This window comes from Lithobates pipiens, unplaced genomic scaffold, assembly GCF_037356315.1.
Source record: "Lithobates pipiens isolate NorthernLeopardFrog02 unplaced genomic scaffold, aLitPip1_a1.2 Scaffold_19, whole genome shotgun sequence".
Classification (NCBI taxonomy): domain Eukaryota; kingdom Metazoa; phylum Chordata; class Amphibia; order Anura; family Ranidae; genus Lithobates; species Lithobates pipiens.
The window spans coordinates 70,478,844-70,498,452 of NW_027507764.1; the positions used below are offsets into that span (position 1 = coordinate 70,478,844).

The 19,609-nt window shown below is 44.0% G+C and overlaps 2 protein-coding genes across 3 annotated transcripts in view; one reads left to right on the plus strand and one right to left on the minus strand.

The window, feature by feature from the left end:
* CROT (carnitine O-octanoyltransferase) overlaps nt 1-19,609 on the minus strand; it is an 87,376-nt gene that overhangs the window by 11,571 nt on the left and 56,196 nt on the right. For both annotated transcript variants that reach the window (XM_077490863.1, XM_077490862.1), the window contains exons 11-15: nt 16,438-16,545; nt 10,507-10,637; nt 4,977-5,100; nt 3,687-3,765; nt 2,300-2,393 (exon numbers count right to left, since the gene is read on the minus strand). In XM_077490863.1, the coding sequence (XP_077346989.1) occupies nt 2,300-2,393; nt 3,687-3,765; nt 4,977-5,100; nt 10,507-10,637; nt 16,438-16,545 (536 nt within the window). The remainder of the gene's footprint in view (nt 1-2,299; nt 2,394-3,686; nt 3,766-4,976; nt 5,101-10,506; nt 10,638-16,437; nt 16,546-19,609) is intronic.
* OLAH (oleoyl-ACP hydrolase) overlaps nt 16,952-19,609 on the plus strand; it is a 105,707-nt gene continuing 103,049 nt past the window's right edge. Inside the window, exon 1 of the mRNA XM_077490864.1 lies at nt 16,952-16,983. Within this exon, the coding sequence (XP_077346990.1) occupies nt 16,967-16,983 (17 nt within the window). The 5' untranslated portion in view covers nt 16,952-16,966. The remainder of the gene's footprint in view (nt 16,984-19,609) is intronic.

Consider the following 19,609-nt stretch of genomic DNA (forward strand, 5'->3'; position numbering starts at 1 on the left):
GCCATGGCTTCGTGCCTGTTCTGACAGATACTGCTGTCACACTGTACTTCAACATATCCACCCTCTCCATCTACCCAGTTGACACAAAAAACACACCACGCATGCATAACTACCTTGTAGCTGCTGGAATGCAAGCGATTGGCCACAAATGTGCAGTACACACTCCAAACCAACCACAGGCAGTCAAAGGGGGCAGAGGATGGGTGCGGAGCAGTACACCCATTCTACATCATGCATAAGCAGTGGTGGAAGGATATGTAGTTCTACATCCTTGCCCTGGGTGCTGGACAAACTTCTCCCAGTACTGCTTCCAAGCCACACTATTACAGCCTTTCCTACAGGGGAGTTTGTTTGTCTCCAGAAGCTACTGGAATTACCGCCTGCCTAAAAGCTAAAGGGAAAGATGAGCTCTGCCAAAGTCCAGAGAAGACATAATTGAATCTAATGGTAGTTCCAATAAAAATCAACAGTTAAATACATTTTTGTTCCAACCTATTCAAAAGAGTATAGTGAAATATTTGGTATCATCAAGAAAAATCTCGCTATACTATAGGCAGACCCACAAATAGATTAAATTACTTAACAAGGATGTAGATTTTTTTTTAGTCCTAAAGCACCCATATTTATTTGGAAATCTATGTAAAAGCGGAACGTGGTTGTCAACTAAAGGTTCCAACAGTTGTGGTTTGTCTACCTATAGGTATTGTAAGTGCCACAGGAAAACTAAAGAGGTTTATGCATTTCAAGAAATGGGTTTATTAATCTATTAAATAATTGTGATCTATGTGAATTTTTTGCTCACAATGCAATGTATAATATGTGGGACATACTATGCGACATTTCACTAGGATAGGCAAGCATTACTGTGGAAGTCAAAATACATCCATGGTATTAATTCCTTATATTTATTTTTACACTTTCTCTTTACATTTTTTTTTTTTGATAATTTTTATTCCTATTACAAGGAATGTAAACATCTTTTGTAATAGGAATAGGTCATGACAGGTCTGCTTTATGGAGAGATGTGGGGTCTATAAGACCTCACATCTCTCCTCTAGGCTGGAAAGACCGAGATAGAGTAAACGATCTTGGCCTTTCCAGCTGAGTCCCTGGCAATGTTTACTTCCGCCGGGTAGACGCGACGTCATAACGTTGCGCCCGGGCCTCCACGGTCATAGAGATGACTGGGGACCATCTGGTCACCGAAAATCTCTATGCTCAACTTCTGGCACCGGCGGATTCCTTCTCCGGCTCGCCAATCGTACGGGTGAGCCAGTAGAAGCACCGGAGGATGGCGGGGACGTCTCCTCCCACCACCTGTAAGAATGATCAAGCAGCTGAACTGCCACTATGATTGTTCTTATGGTGCAGGGAATCTGAAAAAGATGGTATCTGAATAATACCTGCAGCTGCAGGCATCATTCAGATATCTCCACTCAAATTTCCATTACATCATATGACATCCTTGGGGGTGAAGTGGTTAATTGATTAAATCAAAATTTAAAAATGTAAATAAAATGAAGGTAATATTTTTTAAATGTAATTAGTATCCTTTGTGGGGAGAATAAAATTCTGCCAATTTGTACTGGTGCTTTGGCTTTTAAATTGATTATATATTTTTTTATTATTGATTAGTTTTTTTTGTATGAATAATCAAGATTGCTCCTATGCATTATAGGTGGGGTTTTTAAATATGCTTCTGTTTCTCTAAACTTCTTTCATACTATATGGCTCAGTACATTGGTTCACACACAGTTAGTCAGGCTGAAAAAAGACACAAGTCCACCAAGACTAGACCCAGGTTATGTGGGCTTTTCATACTCACATTTAATCATTGTTGAATGTAACATTCCAATTGCTAGCTCTGTCTATTAGACTGAATAATAAAAAAAAAAACCTCCATAAAAGAAAAACAAACAGTGAACTTGATAAAATTCTTAAATTTAACAAAGAAAAAAATGTAATGTGTATGTTTCTCACAACCCAGCTATGGCTAAGGCTCTGTGAGACAGAAACACAGAGTTGCTGTGATTTGATTGATGTTTAATTTAATAATGATGAAAAGTTTTGGGGGATTTGTGCTGGATACTTTTCTGCTACAATGGCAGGCTAGTGCTAAAGGTAATGCTGAAGTCTGTCAGAAAAACACAGGATTCGGGTATAACCAAAATGATTTGGAAGCTGCTGCAGATATAGCAATAATCTCCAAGCGCATTCACTTTATACCTGATGGCAGTTTATTTGTTTGCTACTTTTCTAACAGATAGGCTTTAAATCATACTAAAGGCAGAGTAGTCACCTTTTTGTAAAGGCTGGATCGGTGTAGAGCTCTGGCACTGCAATCCCTTGTTCTTTTGCAATGAGGAGGAGACCCAGCAGGTGGCGATCAAATCCTGTTAAAACAACAAAGGTTTCGTTTCTAACGGTGAAGCTGCAGGACCTCACAGAAGTGGGTGCAAGGGCCTTGATCCAGCAGGGGGCATCAAACATATGGGATCAAAGACCTCCAACCAGCAGGAGGCATCACCCAACTAGGTGCAAGGACCTCCAACCAGCTGGGGGGGCCACAGGTTAGTGCAAGGACTCCCAGTCAGCTGTGGGCATCATACAAGTGGGTGCAAATACCTTCAACCAGCAGAAAGCATCACACAAGTGGGGGCAACTACCCCCAGCCAGAAGAGGGCATTATGCAAGTTGGTGCAAAGAAATCTAACAATCAAAGAGCATCACACAATTGGGGCAAGCACCTCCAACCAGTCCTGGACATCACACACGTGGGTGGAAGTACCCCCCAACCAGTACAGCACATCACAGAAGTAGGTGCAAGGACTCCCAACCAGCAGAGGGCATTATGCCAGGTGGGTGCAAGGATATCTAATCATCAGAGGGCATCACACAAGTGAGTGCAATGACCTTCAACCAGCAGAGGACACCATATGAGTGAGTGCAAGGATCCTAAGCTAGCAAAAGGCATAACATAAGTGGGTGCAAGGACATCTAACTACCAGAGCGCATCACTCAAGTGGGTGCAAGTAACTCCAACCAGTTGAGGACAGCACATAAGTGGGTGCAAGGACACCCATCCAGTCAGAGGACATTACACAAATGGGCACAAGGACCTAAAACCAGCAGAGGGCATCATACAAGTTGGTGCAATTACTTCTAACCCGTAAGGCAACACAAAGCACCAAGGGGTGAAAAGGATCTCCAACCAGCAGAGGGCATTGCATAAGTGGGTGCAAGGGCCTCCAAATAGCAGAGGACATAACACATCTAGGTGTACAGGGGTTAAAAAAAAAAAAAAAAAAAAAAAAGAGACGAGACTGAAGTGTCTCTACACAGTACAGTGTAACAAGCATCATAGGGAAAAGAAGAAAAAAAATAATGTATTTATCAGATTAGTACATACCTGCATATAACACAGACACACGATTTTACCCCCATTTTATGGGGCACAGTGTTTGTTATATGCCAATAAATACGGTGTATGTATGTATGTGTATGTGTAATATATATATATATATATATATATATATATATATATATATATATATATATATATTACACACACATGGTGATGTTACAGGAAATGTAGATGTATAGCCCTCTGGTTGGAGATAAGTGGTGGTACAAGTTTTGAAGGAAATTTAGAAGATAACCATCTGTCTAAGCCTTCAAGTACAAACCTTTCCCCTGCTGGAATTCCTTCATCATTTTGTTATGTTTCGCAAAAGCGCTGAGCATCAACCTTTGCCGCTCGGCGAGCTGTAAAGACATAAATGTAAAGACTACAGCTAAACACAATCACAAATAAAATAAAGTGTAATTGTAAACAGTATTAAATCAGTAGCAAACACTCTCTTGTATAAAAAAAGAAGGGAAAAAAAAAAAAAAAAGAAGTCCCACTGCAGGTTGCTGACATAATGCGCTATACAGGAGCTCTGTATTTACAGTTGTCCCTTTACCCTTCTTGGGACCCTCTGGCTGGGATCGCTCCACCACACCATCAGGCTTATTGTTTTTAACTTTTATCTGTAGGCTTGTAACTGCTGACCGCTCTATGACCATGTGAGTATTCGAAGTACCGTGTAAGTTCACCGTACAGATTTTCTGTAAACGTAAACTTACACTTTAAGCGTATTTTTCTTGGAAAACCTGTTTTTAATAAACGGCCTCAACAATATTGTGAAAAAATCTGCACCAGGCACCATTTTATCCTCCATGGCCTCTGGTTTCAAAAATATATAATGTTTGGGGGGGGGTTCTAAGCAATTTTATAGCAACAAAAATGCTGATTTTAACATGTGTGAAAAAGTAAAACAATTGTGCTGGATAGCAATGGGTTAATCAAAGCTGGTCAGTTGGTTTTCATCAACAGGCACCCTTTACCTGTATAGGCAGTTTATAGGAAAAGGTAAACCAACCATTTAAAGCGGGGTTCCACCCTAAAGTGGAACTTCCACTGATCGGAACCCTCCCCCCCTCCGGTGTCACAATTGGCACCTTTCAGGGGGGGAGGGGGTGCAGATACCTGTCAAAGACAGGTATTTACACCCACTTCCAGGCATAGATTCCCATGGGAGTCTATGCCTCTTCCTGTCCCTGCGCGCTGTCTGCTGGGACACACACAGTCCCAGAGACAGCACGGACAATTCCTATTACGCTGCGCGACTCGCGCATGCGCAGTAGGGAACCAGGAAGTGAAGCCGCAGCGCTTCACTTCCCGATTCCCTCACCTAGAATGATGACGGCAGCAGCTGAGAGCCGAGCGATCGATCGGCCTCGGATGCCGGCATCGCTGGACCCCGGGACAGGCGAGTGTCCATTTATTAAAAGTCAGCAGCTGCAGTATTTGTAGCTGCTGGCTTTTAATATTTTTTTTCCACAGTGCAATCCCGCTTTAACAATACATTGATATTATCAAATATGTTCTGGCTGAGCAAGGCTGACAGTTATCTGTATGCAGCTCGACTTACAGTAGAAGAAGGGTCCAGCATGGAGCGGCACCAGGTCACGGCCTCCACAGTGCAGGGTCTCATAGTCTCAGTGCGCCCATGGTAGAACATTCTAGTAGTGGCAGTTTCATAACAACATCCGGGACTAAGAATAAGAAAGCAGCAGTGTTAATTTTGTCTACTAAATGAATACTATTTTAGTCAACTAAAATACAAACAACTGATATGACTAAAATACGACTAAAACTAAAATGACATTTTAGTCATAAGACTATATGACTAAAACTAAATTAAAACTTGATGTCAAAATGAACACTGCACTACCACATAAGAAAAGGTGGAGGGCATCTACTAAGCTGCTGAAAGAAAAAAATAAAAATAAGAAAAAAGCTCATCTTATTTTTTTCTTAATATTTAATTTTGGTAATATATTCTGCTAATATGTGCAATGGCATTACAGCGAACAGTTTTTTTTGCTTGTCAAAAAAGCAATATTTATGTTTATTTATTGGTTTTATTTATAAAGTGGTTACCGTATTTATCGGGGTAAAACACGCACCGGCGTATAACACGCGCCCCAAGTTTAGGAGGGCATTTTAAGGAAAAAAGTTTTAGGAGGGAAGTTTAAGGGGGGAAAAAAAAAAAAAAACTTACATTTAATTCCCGTCAATGCAGCCTTATCAGTGTGCATCTGCAGCCTTGTCCATCATTGCAGAATGATCAGTGTCATTTGCAGCTTGGCCAGCGCCGTTTGCAGCCTTGCCCATGTTTAACCACTTGCCGCCCGCCCTATAGGCAATTGACGGCGGCAAAGTGGTTTCATAATCCTGACCGGACGTCATATGACGTGATCAGGATTATGAGCCGCTGCGCGCCCCCGGGGGCGCGCATCGCGGCGATCGTTGTTGCGGGGTGTCAGTCTGACACCCAGGCAACTACGATCTCGGTAAAGTCTCCGACGGAGACTCTTTACCATGTGATCAGCCGTGTCCAATCACGGCTGATCACAGTGTAAATGGGAAGAGCCGGTGATCGGCTTTCCCTCACTCGCGTCTGTCAGACGCGAGTAGAGGAGAGCCGATCGGCTGCTCCTCTGACAGGGGGGGGTCTGTGCTGATCAATTATCAGCACAGCCCCCCCCCCCCCCGAGGATGCCCACACTGGACCACCAGGGACGCCACCAGACCACCAGGGAAAAGGTAATAAAGGTCATAATCCTCCCTAGACCACCAGGGATGCCAGTCAGCACAATGGGTGCCAATCAGTGCCCACAATGGGCATCACTGATTGGCATCCATTACTATAGTATAACACCGATGCCGCCTATGAGTGCCCACCTGTGCCGCCTATGAGTGCCCACCTGTGCCGCCTATGAGTGCCCACCTGTGCCGCCTATCCGTGCCCACCTGTGCCGCCTATCCGTGCCCACCTGTGCCGCCTATCCGTGCCCACCTGTGCCGCCTATCCGTGCCCACCTGTGCCGCCTATCCATGCCCATCCGTGCCGCCCATCCGTGCCCATCCGTGCCGCCCATCCGTGCCGCCCATCCGTGCCGCCCATCCGTGCCGCCCATCCGTGCCGCCCATCCATGCCGCCCATCCGTGCCGCCCATCCGTGCCAATTTGTGCCACCTATCAGTGTCCGTCCTTGTCGCCCATCCGTGTCGCCCATCAGTGCCGCCTATCAGTGCCACTTCATTGGTGCCCATCAGTGCCGCCTTATCAGTGCCCATCAGTGTAGCCCCATCAGTGAAGGAGAAAACGTACTTATTTACAAAGTTTTGAAACTGAAACAAAAAAAAAACATTTTTTTTTTCAAAATTTTCGGTATTTTTTTATTTGTAGCGCAAAAAATAAAAACCGTAGAGGTGATCAAATACCACCAAAAGAAAGCTCTATTTGTGGGAAAAAAATGATAAAAATTTCATTTGGGTACAGTGTAGCATGACCGCGCAATTGTCATTCAAAGTGCGACAGCGCTGAAAGCTCAAAATTGGTCTGGGCAGGAAGGTGTTTAAGTGCCCTGTATTGAAGTGGTTACATTTCCCACTGCCGAGACAGACCGAGCGAGTGCCGCCGAACAAGACAGAGCCGATTGCTCGGCTCCGCTCGTAGTCCCGCCTCCCTGCCGTTTCTCTAGCGAGCGCTGTCGAAAAAGACCGAGCTGTCTGTACTGTGTATTCGGCTGGGCTCCGCTCGCAGTCCCGCGGGACTGCAAGCCGAGCCGAGTACACAGTACAGTCGGCTCGGTCTTTTTCGGCAGCGCTTGCTAGAGAAACAGCAGGGAGGCGGGACTACGAGCGGAGCCGAGCAATCGGCTCCGTCTTGTTCGGCGGTGCTCGGTATTTTTCGGCGGCGCTCAGTATTTTAGACTCACAGACAGTGGGGATCGGCGTATAACACGCACCCACGACTTTCCCCCGATTTTAAGGGGGAAAAAGTGCGTGTTATACGCCGATAAATACAGTATATTTCACAACGGCTAAATCTGTGTCTGTAGTACATGTTCAAACCCTTCATACCATAAATAAATAGCATGTTATTAGATTTTTACTCCAGGAGTGTATAATGAGTTTGGCAATTCTAAAGCAATGCTAATAAAATGGCCTTTTAGTCAAAAGACTAAAACTAAATCGAAATTTGATGTCAACACTGGAAAACAGAATAAATGAAAACCAACTGGACTCTGGTTTATCAATATCTTTTATGTTTTTGTATTCTAAGCGGTGGGGGGGTGGCGGGGGAGGTTGGGGGCAAAAATTGTGCTAGTTTCCATGTGCCTGTTTAACCACTTCCTGCCCTTAAAGTGGTGTTGCCACCAAAAAATAAAATCTAGTTTAAAATTCTTAAAAAAAAAAAAAAAATTTTTTATTTTACTCACCTCTAAATACCTGTTGCTAGGGGGTCCCTCGGAGTCTGCCTTCTACCTTGCCCGGGCTGGTGACATCACTTCCCCTCGCGCCGCACAGTCATCTGGGACCTGTCACGGTGCCCTGTGCAGCTCGCGCATGCGCCGCGGGTTCCCAGCTGTGAAGCCACAGCCGGGTGCCCACAGTAACAATGATGGCACTGCGAGCGGAGAACGAGGGGGGGCTTCGTTGCCCCGCATCGCTAGACCCTGGGACAGGTAAGTGTCCGATTATTAAAAGTCAGCAGCTGCAGTATTTGTACCCCACTTTAAGACGTAACCGTATCTCCTTGGGTTTCAGTGGTTATACCAGTGTCATGGCTGCAGGTGGAGCTGTGCATGTTTGTTTGTTTTTGTTTTTTTGCTGGCGATTATCTATGATGTAAAAGTGATCCGAGTGGCTATACAGCTGCTGGATCACTTTTACATATGGTGGAAGGTGTTTACCTACCTATTACCCCCCCCCCCCCACCACCGCCTTGCTGGGCTCTGCTCTTCCACTGGAAGCCTGGGACTAAAACCAACAGCACCAGCTTACTATAGAGATGAGGGAGAAACTTATTTTATTTTATTATGGTCTATGAAACCGGAAGCAACAAGGATTTTTGTTACTTCAGGTTTTGGTTTGCAAGCCGGTACCAGCATGTACAGCATCTGATCAAACTGATCTCAGTTTCATCAGATGCTTTTGAGGGCAGAGGAGATACCTCCTGGGGTCCAATAGACTCCAGATGTCTCAGTAAAAAGAGTACCAGTCACTGCCCATGCTATCACAAGGGATGTTGTTCATCCCTTGCAATAGCAATAAATTTGATTAAAAAAAATAAATAAAATGCAGGAAGACAGATCTGTGTGTTTTCCCAGGCAGCCCATCCCCCATACAGTTAGTAAACACACAGGAGGGAACATTTTGCCCCTAATGTTAACCCCTTCCCTAATGGTGTTACTTATACAATGTCAGTGCATATTTTTAGCACAGATCACTGTAATAATGTCACTGATTTTCCAAAAAAGGTTAAAAAATGTCAGTTAGGTGTCCGATCTGTCCGCCACCATTACTGGTAAAAAAAAAAAAATAACATAAATCTATCCCCTATTTTGTAGAAGTGATAACTTTTGGGCAAACCAATCAATTTACGCTTATTGGGGTTTTTTATTTACCAAAAATAAGTAGTAGAATACAGATTTTTCATGTTTTTTAATTGGATGTGTTTTATAGCAGAAAATAAAATAATTTTTTATTTTATTTTTTTTTAATAGCGCAAAAAACGAAAACCACAGATGTGATCAAATACCACCAAAAGAAAGCTCTGCGTGTGGGGAAAAAAAAGGACATACATTTTATTTGGGTACAACGTACAATTGACACAATTGTCAGTTAAATTGGTGCAGTGGCGTATCGCAAAATGGCCTGGTCAGGAAGTGGGTAAATCCTTCCGAGCTGAAGTGGTTAAACTGTTAAAGTTTTGTTTTGTTTTTCTTTCGGGATAAAGGTTTTACATAAAGAAACTATGACCATTGTAACTCTCTGTCAGTAGTAAATTGTTTGTCTTCCCAGCCCTCTAACTGCTACATCTGCAGGACAGCTTGTTCTGTTGAAAATCAGACTTACTGGCAAGATCACTAGGAGAAAATAAAAGAAAGACAGCCTAAAAAAGAAAACTAACGCAGCCATTACATTTAAGAATTATAAGTTGCAATATAATAAAAAGTTTGCTTTTGGGTTTAATACCGTTTTAACCCCTTCATGCCAACGTAATCCAAATATGCTGCCTTCAGCTTGAAGGGGTTATTCCAGGGTGATGCCTGCAGCTACCTGCAGCATCGGAGACCTGAACAATGCCGTAATCGGCTTTGGTCGGATCTAGTAACCCAGAAGCGATGTCATGACATCACCTCCTGTTTATTGGAGTCTAAAGGCAGCAAATTAAAAAAAAATTACAGTATTCAAAACTGACAAACTTGGCGTTTTGAATGCTCTTAAATGCAGAGGAGGGATTTGGGGTCTTATATACCCCAGATCTCTCCATAAAGAGTACCTGTCACTGTCTATTATTGTCACAAGGAAGGTTCAGAAAATGTTATATTTTTTTTAAAAGGGACAGTGTAAAAATATATATTTTTTTTAAATCTGAAAAAATTAAATAAATTCAAAGCGTCCCATCCCTCCGTGTTTGCGCACAGAAGTGAACGCATATGTAAGTCGCGCCCACAAATGTAAACGGTGTTCAAACCACACGTGAGGTATCGCCGCGATCGTTACAGCAAGAGCAATAATTCTAGATCTCTGTAACTCCAAACAGGTAACCTATAGAAATATTTTAGCCTATGGAGATTTTTAGGTACTGTAGTTTGTCACCATTCCACGAGTGTGAGCAATTTTAACATGATGGGTATCTATTTACTCGGTGTAACATCATCTTTGACATCATACAAAAAATTGTGCTAACTTTGTTTTTTTTTTCAATTTGTAAAAGTGTGTGTGTATTAGGTGGGTGTGTGTGTGTGTGTGTGTGTGTGGGAGCTCTAAGTAACTTTCTAGCAAAAAATATTGATTTTTACTTGTAAGCAACAAGTGTCAAAAAAATGCTTAGGCGTGAAGGGGTTAATTGCCCCCTATGTGTTTAGAAGCAGTTGTTCATACCGGCCGTGAAGTTTATAGAAAGCTAGTTGTAGAGCCAGCTGCACAAAGGTGTCAGGGTGGAGCTTCTTCTTCTTCACTAGTGACTTCCCAAAGGAAGTAAAGGCATAGTTGGCAATCTGGAGATCTGAGACCTGAGGAGAGAAGAGACATTGTTAGGACTGGTGAATGTACTGTGTAATGTACTAATAATGGACGACGTAATAATATACAATCCAGGATGCGGATCAGCACCAATCCACTTCCTTTTAATCAGTAATCTGGGAACACCTTTTGCTCTCTAGTGTATAATACAAGAGAGGAATTCATAAACACGGCCCCCCCCTACAGGAACTCTGATGGCTCTCATATACAGTGGCAAAGTAGTCTTGCAGTTCTCGGTTCGAATCCCAACCAAGACACTACCTGCTGGGAGTTTGTATGTTCTCCCTGTGCCTGCGTGGGTCTCCTCCGGGTACTCCGGTTTCCTCCCACACTCCAAAAAGACATACTACTAGGTTTATTGGCTCTTGGCCCTAGTATGTGTATGCATGCAATTGAGAAAAGGACCTTAGACTGCAAGCTCCTTGAGGGCACGGCATAAATTCTCAGTGCTATATAAATACTAGTAGTAATAATAATAAACAATAATAGTAATTATCTTATTGCATCCACCAATCAGATGCAACCCTGCCTTGAAAAATTCATCTGATTGGCTTCTGGAAGCCAAAATTATAGCAGTTTTGATAGGTTAGGAGATTAGTATTTAGATATTTAGTTTATTCGTGTCTGTGACTCCATTGTGAAGATTTTCTCACACTCTCTGTCCCTGTGACACCAATAAGAGGGCACAGGTGTCACCAGGACAGCAATAGCAAAATTTCTACTAGTTCCTGTTGGATAGACTTTCCTTCATGTGTTATAAAGGTAATGAGGGAAAACCTCCCCAACAGAGGCTCAGACAGCAAAATACATTTGGAGGAGGATACAATCCTTCCCCAGTCTGTCCAAATTTAAAGTGGTTGAAACTTTCAGCCATGAAATATGAACAAAGCACATCCCTCTATAGCAGGGTTTTTCAGCCAGGGTGCACTCTAAGAGTCCTGTGCTAAGAGGGGGGATTTGAGGGAACTGTGCTGGGAGAGGGGATGGAGGATATTCACAATATTCACTTTTTTTGAAGTATCGGTAACAAATGTACTCGATATTACCTATATTGCTTCAAGGGGTTTTACTGGGGTGATAACTGCAACTGTCTTTCTACTACACTTCTGGAGGTGTACACAGAATACAATACAGTGCAGCCGTAGTACAGTTGCTAATAAAGTGCAAGCGGTGTACACAGTATCTAATACATTGTGTACAGTTTTCTAATACACTCCAGGCGGTGTACACAGTACCTAATACAGTGTAGTGTTGCAAAAAAATACATCATCATGTCCAGAAGGCCACAAAGGAAAGGCAGGCCACTAAAAGAGGGCAAGCAGCCTCTGTGTTTACAGTCAACAGTGCTGGTCATGGGCATTGTGCATCCTCTTCAGGTGGCCGTGGGGCACGCTTGTCCTTTTTTTCTGCTGCTGGCCGTGTTATTGAGCCAGAACATGCAGAAGAGTTGGTGGAGTGGATAACAAAGCTGTCTTCATCCTCATCCCGTCACCCAGGCTCATAGTAGTTTGCCTTCCAATGCAGCTGCCAAAGCGGCCTATTCCACCGGCTCCTTGTCCACAGTAACTCCTTCCGTAGCCCCACTATCATGCATGGAGGAGTTCCCAGAATTATTCAACCACAGTGTCGGGTACATGCTGCTGGAGGATGCGCAGCGATTTGAAGGCTCCAATGTTGGTTCCCAGGTTGAAGAAAGGAGTAACACGAGGAGAGAGATAGAGAGAGATAGAGAGAGATAGAGAGAGATAGAGAGAGAGAGAGAGAGAGAGAGATAGAGAGAGATAGAGAGAGAGAGAGATAGAGATAGAGAGAGAGAGATAGAGAGAGAGAGAGATAGAGATAGAGAGAGAGAGAGATAGAGAGAGAGAGAGAGAGAGAGAGAGAGAGAGATATAGAGAGAGAGATATAGAGAGAGAGATATAGAGAGAGAGATAGAGAGAGAGAGAGATAGAGAGAGAGATAGAGAGAGATAGAGATAGAGAGAGAGATAGAGAGAGAGAGATAGAGAGAGAACAAGAAACTGGCAGTCATGGTCCCCCCAGCTGCAGCATACTGCCACGTTTGCTCCAGTGATGAGGAGGGAGGGGATGATGAAGTCACTGACTGTACTTGGGTGCCTGAGAGGAGGAGGAGGAGGTGGCACAACTCCAACGAGGCAGAATGTCCTCTAGGGGCAGCCACCCTATTGCAGCACACCACAGAGCTCCACAGGTGCAGGGTGCTGCTTATTCCACGCTAACTTTTAAAAGTTCCTTGGTGTGGGCATTTTTGACACGTGTGCAGCAGATCGCACCATTGCTGTTTGGAACCTATGTCTGAAGCGAATCAAGTGTGGCCAGAACAGCAGCCGCTTGGGCACCACATGCTTGACCAGACATATAACAACCTGCCATGCAGTCTGTTGGCAACATCAAAGAAAAAGGCAGACTCATCTTGGATTTCCAACCCTACTATATCTCCAGTCCTCTTAAAAACCTGCACTGAGAGGATTGAAGGTATAGCAATAGATGTCCCAAATACTGGGAGCCAATCTGCTAGCAGTACACCACCATCTGATTTTAGCAGACAACTTTCCCTACCCCAGTTGCTAAACCGTAAAAAGAAATTCGGTCCCAGCCATCCACATGCTCAGCGTCTATATGTTAGCTTGGCCAAATTGCTAGCACTGCAACTGCTGCCTTTTCAACTGGTAGACTCTGCCCCCTATCATGAATTTATGGAATGTGCTGTACCAGTGGCAGGTTCCAAAACGCCATTTCTTTTCACGGAAGACCATTCTGGCTCTCTATCGGCATGTGGAAGGCAATGTTTTGGCCTCGTTGGATGGGGCATTCAGCAGTAAAGTCCATGTTACCACTGACTCATGGTCCAGCAGGCATGGGCAGGGGCGTTACCTTTCCTTCACGGCACACTGGGTAACTCTGCTGGCAGCTGGGAATGATGCAGGACAGGGTTCAGTGTTGTTGGAGCTTGTTCCACCACCATGCCTCCAAAATGCTCTTTCCTCCACCCCCTCCTCTACAGATTTGTCCGCTGAACCAGCGGTGCTCTGTAAGCGTTCAAGGGGCTAAGCAAGCAGTCAGGCTAAAAGATGCCATGTGGTGTTTGAATTGGTCTGCCTAGGGGACAGGAGAGATACAGGGGCAGAGATTCTGTCAGCTCTGCAGGGGCAAGCTCAGAGCTGGTTCATGCCATGCAAGCTTTAGCCAGGAATGATTGTATGCGACAATTGCACCAACCTTCTCTCTGCCCTCCGACAGGGACACTTGACCCATGTTCCATGTTTGACACACTGCCTGAACTTGGTGGTGCAGTGGTTCTTGAGCAGGTATCCAGGCTTACAGGATTTCCTGAGGCAGGCCAAAAAAGTCTGTGGTAATTTCCGCCAGTCATGCAATGCCAGTGCTCGGCTGGCAGACATTCAAAGGGAATGCCCACCAGGTGCAACTCAACGTTGGCAATGCTGCACACGCAACAGAGGGCCATCAATGAGTACCTTTGCAAGTATGGCACCAGAACAGGGTCAGGGGAGCTTGGCTTATTTTTGCCATGCCAGTGGCTACTGATCAAGGATGCATGTCCTGTCACCATTTGAGGAGCTCACAAGGATGGTGAGCAATGACAATGCATGCATCAGTGACACTGTCCCTCTAGTCTTCCTATGGAGCACATGCTTTGTGGAATCATGGACAGGGCACTTGAGGCAGAACAGCGGGAGGAAGAGGAGGACTTCCTTACCTCTCAAGACCCCCTTTATGCAGATGGCATTCCTGCGGGCTCGCCAAACACCCAGGAAGAAGAGGAGGATTGTGTCAGCATGGATGTAGAAGATAACACAACACTTCAAGGGATGGTTTTTAGTCCCCAGAAACCCAAGGAGTTGTACGCGGCTGGGAGGAGGTAGTCACGGATCATGTGATCCTTAGTGACCCAGAGGACTCAGAATCAAATGCCTCTGCAAACTTACGCTGCACAGCCTCCCTGATTCTGCAAGACCTGCGAAAGGACCCTAGGATTCATGGTATCATTACTGGATGTATAGTGGCTGTATAGTAAAAGAGCCAACAGTCACCAGAGCTCACCCCAGGCCATCTAAGAAGTTCCTGAAGCCATGCAAGCTGCCATGAAGGGTGGCACAAATTTGTGGAGGTCGCTGCCTGGTGCAGTTGATACAGGGATGAACGGCCCCCTGGTGGTCCAGTGTGGATGCCCATGATTTTCAAGCTATTAATTATTGAAAATCCCCTGGTGGTAAAGGAGAGAATGGAGGCTATTCATTTTACCTGATGTGCTGTTTTGTCAAAGAGTGGAGGTGAGAGTTTTGAGAGCCCATATCTTTCCATACTACATTGTGTATTTCCTTACCTCCAGTTTCTCTGATGAGAAGTTATTTGAACACTTCTGGTGCCACTGAAAACATCTAGAGACTCATTATATGGACTTATTTATGGTGCCTGCTTTTTAATCATTTATTATTTATTCAGTTTTTATAGCACATTGCACTTTTTGGATTTATTATTTATATATAAACATTTATATGTTTCATTATTGATTTTATCATTATTGATTTTATCATTACTGGCTGGCAACCCTTCTTGATCCATGTTACAAGGGTAAGGTTGCACAACTCATCCTGCCTTTGCAGAGGATGAAACATCTTCAGGAGGCCTCGAAGAAAGGTTTGTGCAACGCATTTCAAAGGTGGAAGGTTACAATTTCTGGTGCTGGACAATGTGTTGCTGAGGCTTTGTTCAGTCAGAGGAAGACCGGTGGAGAAGTTGGCCGGCTGACCGATGCCTTAAAACTATTTTTCAGTCCTCAGCGCCAAGGTCCGATCGCTTCAAGCAACCATCACCAGTGTCTGCATTACATGGTGCAGGAATATCTAGGGGCAAGAGCAGACTTGGAGACCTTTCCAACAGAGCATCCACTGGGTTACAGGGTCTTGAGGATGGACCACTGGCCAGAACTTTCTCAATATGCAATTGAGCTACTGGCCTGTCCTGCATCAAGCGTGCTTTCTGAACGCACACACAGTGCTGCTGGAGGGTTTGTAACAGATCAAAGAGTGCGCCTGTCCACAGGCTCGCATTCAGAAAAAATTTATCAGTCTTGGATTAGCAGCCATCAAGCACCTGATGCTGATGTAACTGATTGAATTTGCTATGGATGTGGGATCCCTTGAAGGCTGCCTATCCTATTCCTTCTCAATCTTGATGACGTTAGCTTCTAACAAGATTTCTGGTTTGGGGCACCACTACCACCACTCAAGGCCCAAATTTTCTGCCCCTGTTTAACAGGGCATGTAATTACAATTTTTGATCTAATATTTCACAGAAGGGCCCGTTCCTGCACCCACCACGAGTAACTGAGGGCTTACAGTGTTCTGGTACCACCAACACCTAAGGCCCAATTTTCTGCAGAGTACATAGGGCAGGCCATATAGTATATATACTGCTGTTCATAATATATAGTGCCTGGAGGACCCCCATGCCATGGGGGTGACATATACGGATTTTTTTTTTTTTTTTTTTTGATCAGGGTCATTTGAGTAGTTTCTGTTGCCATTATGATTTTAAAAGAGTAAACACAGTTGATTCATAATAAATGGCTTCAGCCAAACACTAACCATGAGTGAAAGAAAAGTTTTTGTGTTATTATTCATTCTCTGAAAAATGGCCAAAAAAAATAAAAAATAAAAAAAAAGTTCTGCCAGGATATGTAAACTTATGAGCACAACTGTACATGGTACTAACTAATGTGATATACAAGGTACTAAATAAAACCTACCTGAGTGTGATACTGTGCTTTGGCAAGAGCGATGTCATTTAGGATTTTCTGATCCACGGTGAAAACCAGCTCTGCGGGGTGCGCCAATTCCCGGACTGACATAGGACCCTGCCAGGAGGAAGTATGTGATAATACATATATTAAAGTGGAACTTCACTCTCTCACTCAACTAAAACTATTTGTAATCCTTATGTTGCTAGCATTAGTAAAAAGATAGGAAGGTCTATTATAGTTACTTGTGTTAAACTTTTTTTTAAATTTCAACGTTACTTTCTGGTTTCTGGCCTAGGCCAAAATTACATCATACATCCCAGGAATCTTCATAGGCATTTTTTTTTCCTTTCATCTGGAGGAGGGGATGAGCGGCTTTCTCAGCTAAGCACACCCTCCTGCCTGCATGTCAGAGGCCTAAGGGCAGACAGAGTCCAGGAAGTAAATGCTATATGAATTATCTACCCTTACTGAAGGTGGCCGTAGCTAGAAATACAAGGGGGATGTTTTTCAAAGTGATTTCTCAGCAAAAAGCAAGATGATATGGATGGACGGGTGAGTTTGCTTTGACTATAAAAAATTAATTACATTGCATTTCAATCTGTGGTGCCCAGATACAGTTACGTTTTGCTTCGATATACCCAGATCAAATAGCCACACTTTTTATGATTTGTCCTGACTCATGTGATGTGACCTACATGCTCAGTGCATTTAAAGTGGAACTCGAGAAAAAACCTTTACAACGCAAAGGAGACTCACTGCAAGGGTAAACGTGTATTTTCTCTGGAGTTCTGCTTTAATCTCCATCCTGGTATTAACCTTGTGCAGCCGACTGCTCACCTAGCCAAATTCCCAGAGCTGCTAATTGCAGCCTCATGCAGGAGTAGGAAAAATAAGCTGAGGAGCACATTATCTATATTATTGTTTGGAAACAGTATAAAAAGTCCATTGTAAAATTCTAAATAAAACTGGATACTAGGCAAAGACAAACACAGACAGTTAATACTTACACATAAACTGTTTTACCAGCCAATTCTGATGTGGCGAGCCTGTAGAACATAGGTTGTCATGTGCTGAGAAGAGCTGCTCTTTGCAGAACATTTTTTGTGTGTGTGTGTGGGTGTGTGTGGGTAAAGCTCCACTCAAAGTGTTACTAAACCCAGGACCCTGCATTCACTATATCTGCTCTCCCACAGTACACAGAAAATGGAAATGCAATTATTTAGTAACTATAAAACTGGTAAATACCTTTTCTCATCAGCAGTATATAGCAGTCTTGTGATTCAATATACAGTATATAGCAGTGATGGCGAACCTTGGCACCCCAGATGTTTTGGAACTACATTTCCCATGATGCTCCACTACACTGCAGAGTGCCAGAGCATCATGGCAAATGTAGTTCCAAAACATCTGGGGTGCCAAGGTTCGCCATCACTGGTATATAGCAATCTTGTGATCGTTAAAGCTTGTAGGAGTTTTCATTCTCCCCTGGCTGTCCTATGAGGCTGCAAGATCCCCGATTGGCCCTGTGCTGATCACATGCACTCTCCCAAGAAAACAAAAATGCTCTAGCAATACATAACAAACTGGGCATGTGCAGTTTGCCCCCCAAGGCTTTGTTCTATCAGGAGATGGATTGGGGTCAGTGGAAGAAGGGGGGGGGTGAGAGAAGACAGGATCAAACAGCCTTTTTACACAATACAAAGGATTAATCCTTTAGGTTCCACAGTGAGTATAACGAGCATGCTTTATTGCATTTACAAACTGATTTTACCGGGTTTAGCAACACTTTAAGGCCTCGTGTACACAAGCGTCCGTTTAGCCCTTTTGAACAACTTTTCTCCTGGCAGCACTAAAAAAGCACATTTAGGTGCGTCAAGCATTTGATCGTAAATGGGTTCCATTAGGCAGAATATTAACTGAAATATATTAATGTTCAAATGCTAGACTCTTCAGCTCTTCTCCAGAAAGTGCCTTTGGCGAGAGTTTTTTTTTCTCAGCCTTTTAAAATCACCTATAAAACAGTTATGTGTGCATGGACACTGGCTTACATAGAGGTGCTTTTATAGGCAGGAAAAAATGGCAAATGTCTGTAAGAAAGGTGTCTAAGTGCAGTGTATATGAGTACTTAAAGTGGCAGAGAGATCATTTTACTAGTCTGCTGATCCTTCTTTCACTGTCCAGTCGCAGGTTGGGGAGAGACAAGACCTGTAAATGGCAAAGTGGTTCTAAATGCAAAGGGTTTTTTTTTTACCTTTACCATTTTATGCAAGAAGGTAAAGAACCTTCAGTATGCAGCTTCCCCCTCATACTCACCTGAGCCTGATCCATCGATGTCCAAGGGGGCAAAATCTCTCCCTCCTCACTGGCTGAAACAGCAGCAGAAACCATTGGCTCCCGCTGCTGCCAATCGCAGCTAGTGAGGAGGAAGCAGGGACAGGACCAAGCCACGCTGTGTATGCCTCATAGGCACACACAGGCAGCTCAGGTGTGGGCACACACCAGTGCTACTAAAGCAAGCCGCTTGCTTTGAGGGCACTCAGCAGGAGGGAAGGGCTAGAAGCGCTGGCGAAGGGACCCGAGAGAAGGAGGATCAGGGCTGCTCTGTGCAAAACCACTACACAGGGCAGGTTCTGACATGTCTGCTTTTTTTTTTGTTTAAAGCTGAATCTTTATCAACCCTTAAAAGCGATATAAAATGTACATAAAAAAAAAAAATACATACATGTTATCCTTACTTGGTTTTACACAGAGCAGCCCCGGTCCTCCACCTGCGCTCCTAGCTTATCCCTTCTTCTGAGTGCCCCCATAGCCGCTTGTTATGGGAGGCACTTGGTCCCAAGCCCCGCTTTTTGTGTCTATAAGACACCACCCCCCCCAACTGGTTGTGATTGATGGCAGCAGGAGCCAGTGGCCTCTGCTGCTGTCTCTGAGCCAATGAGGAGGCAGACAGCTGAGAGAACAGCTGCTTTCATACACATTGCTGGTTTGAGATTGGGTTGGGGTACGTATTAGGGGGCTGCGAGGGGAGCTGTGTAGCGAGTTTTTTTTTTTAACTTCATGCATAAAGATAAAAAAGAAAGACTTTCAGCCTCTAGAAACACTTTAACTGCCCTTTCAGGGCTTTGCTATGTGTCAGAGCTGGGTAAATCTCAGAACTGAATAGGCAGAAATACAAATA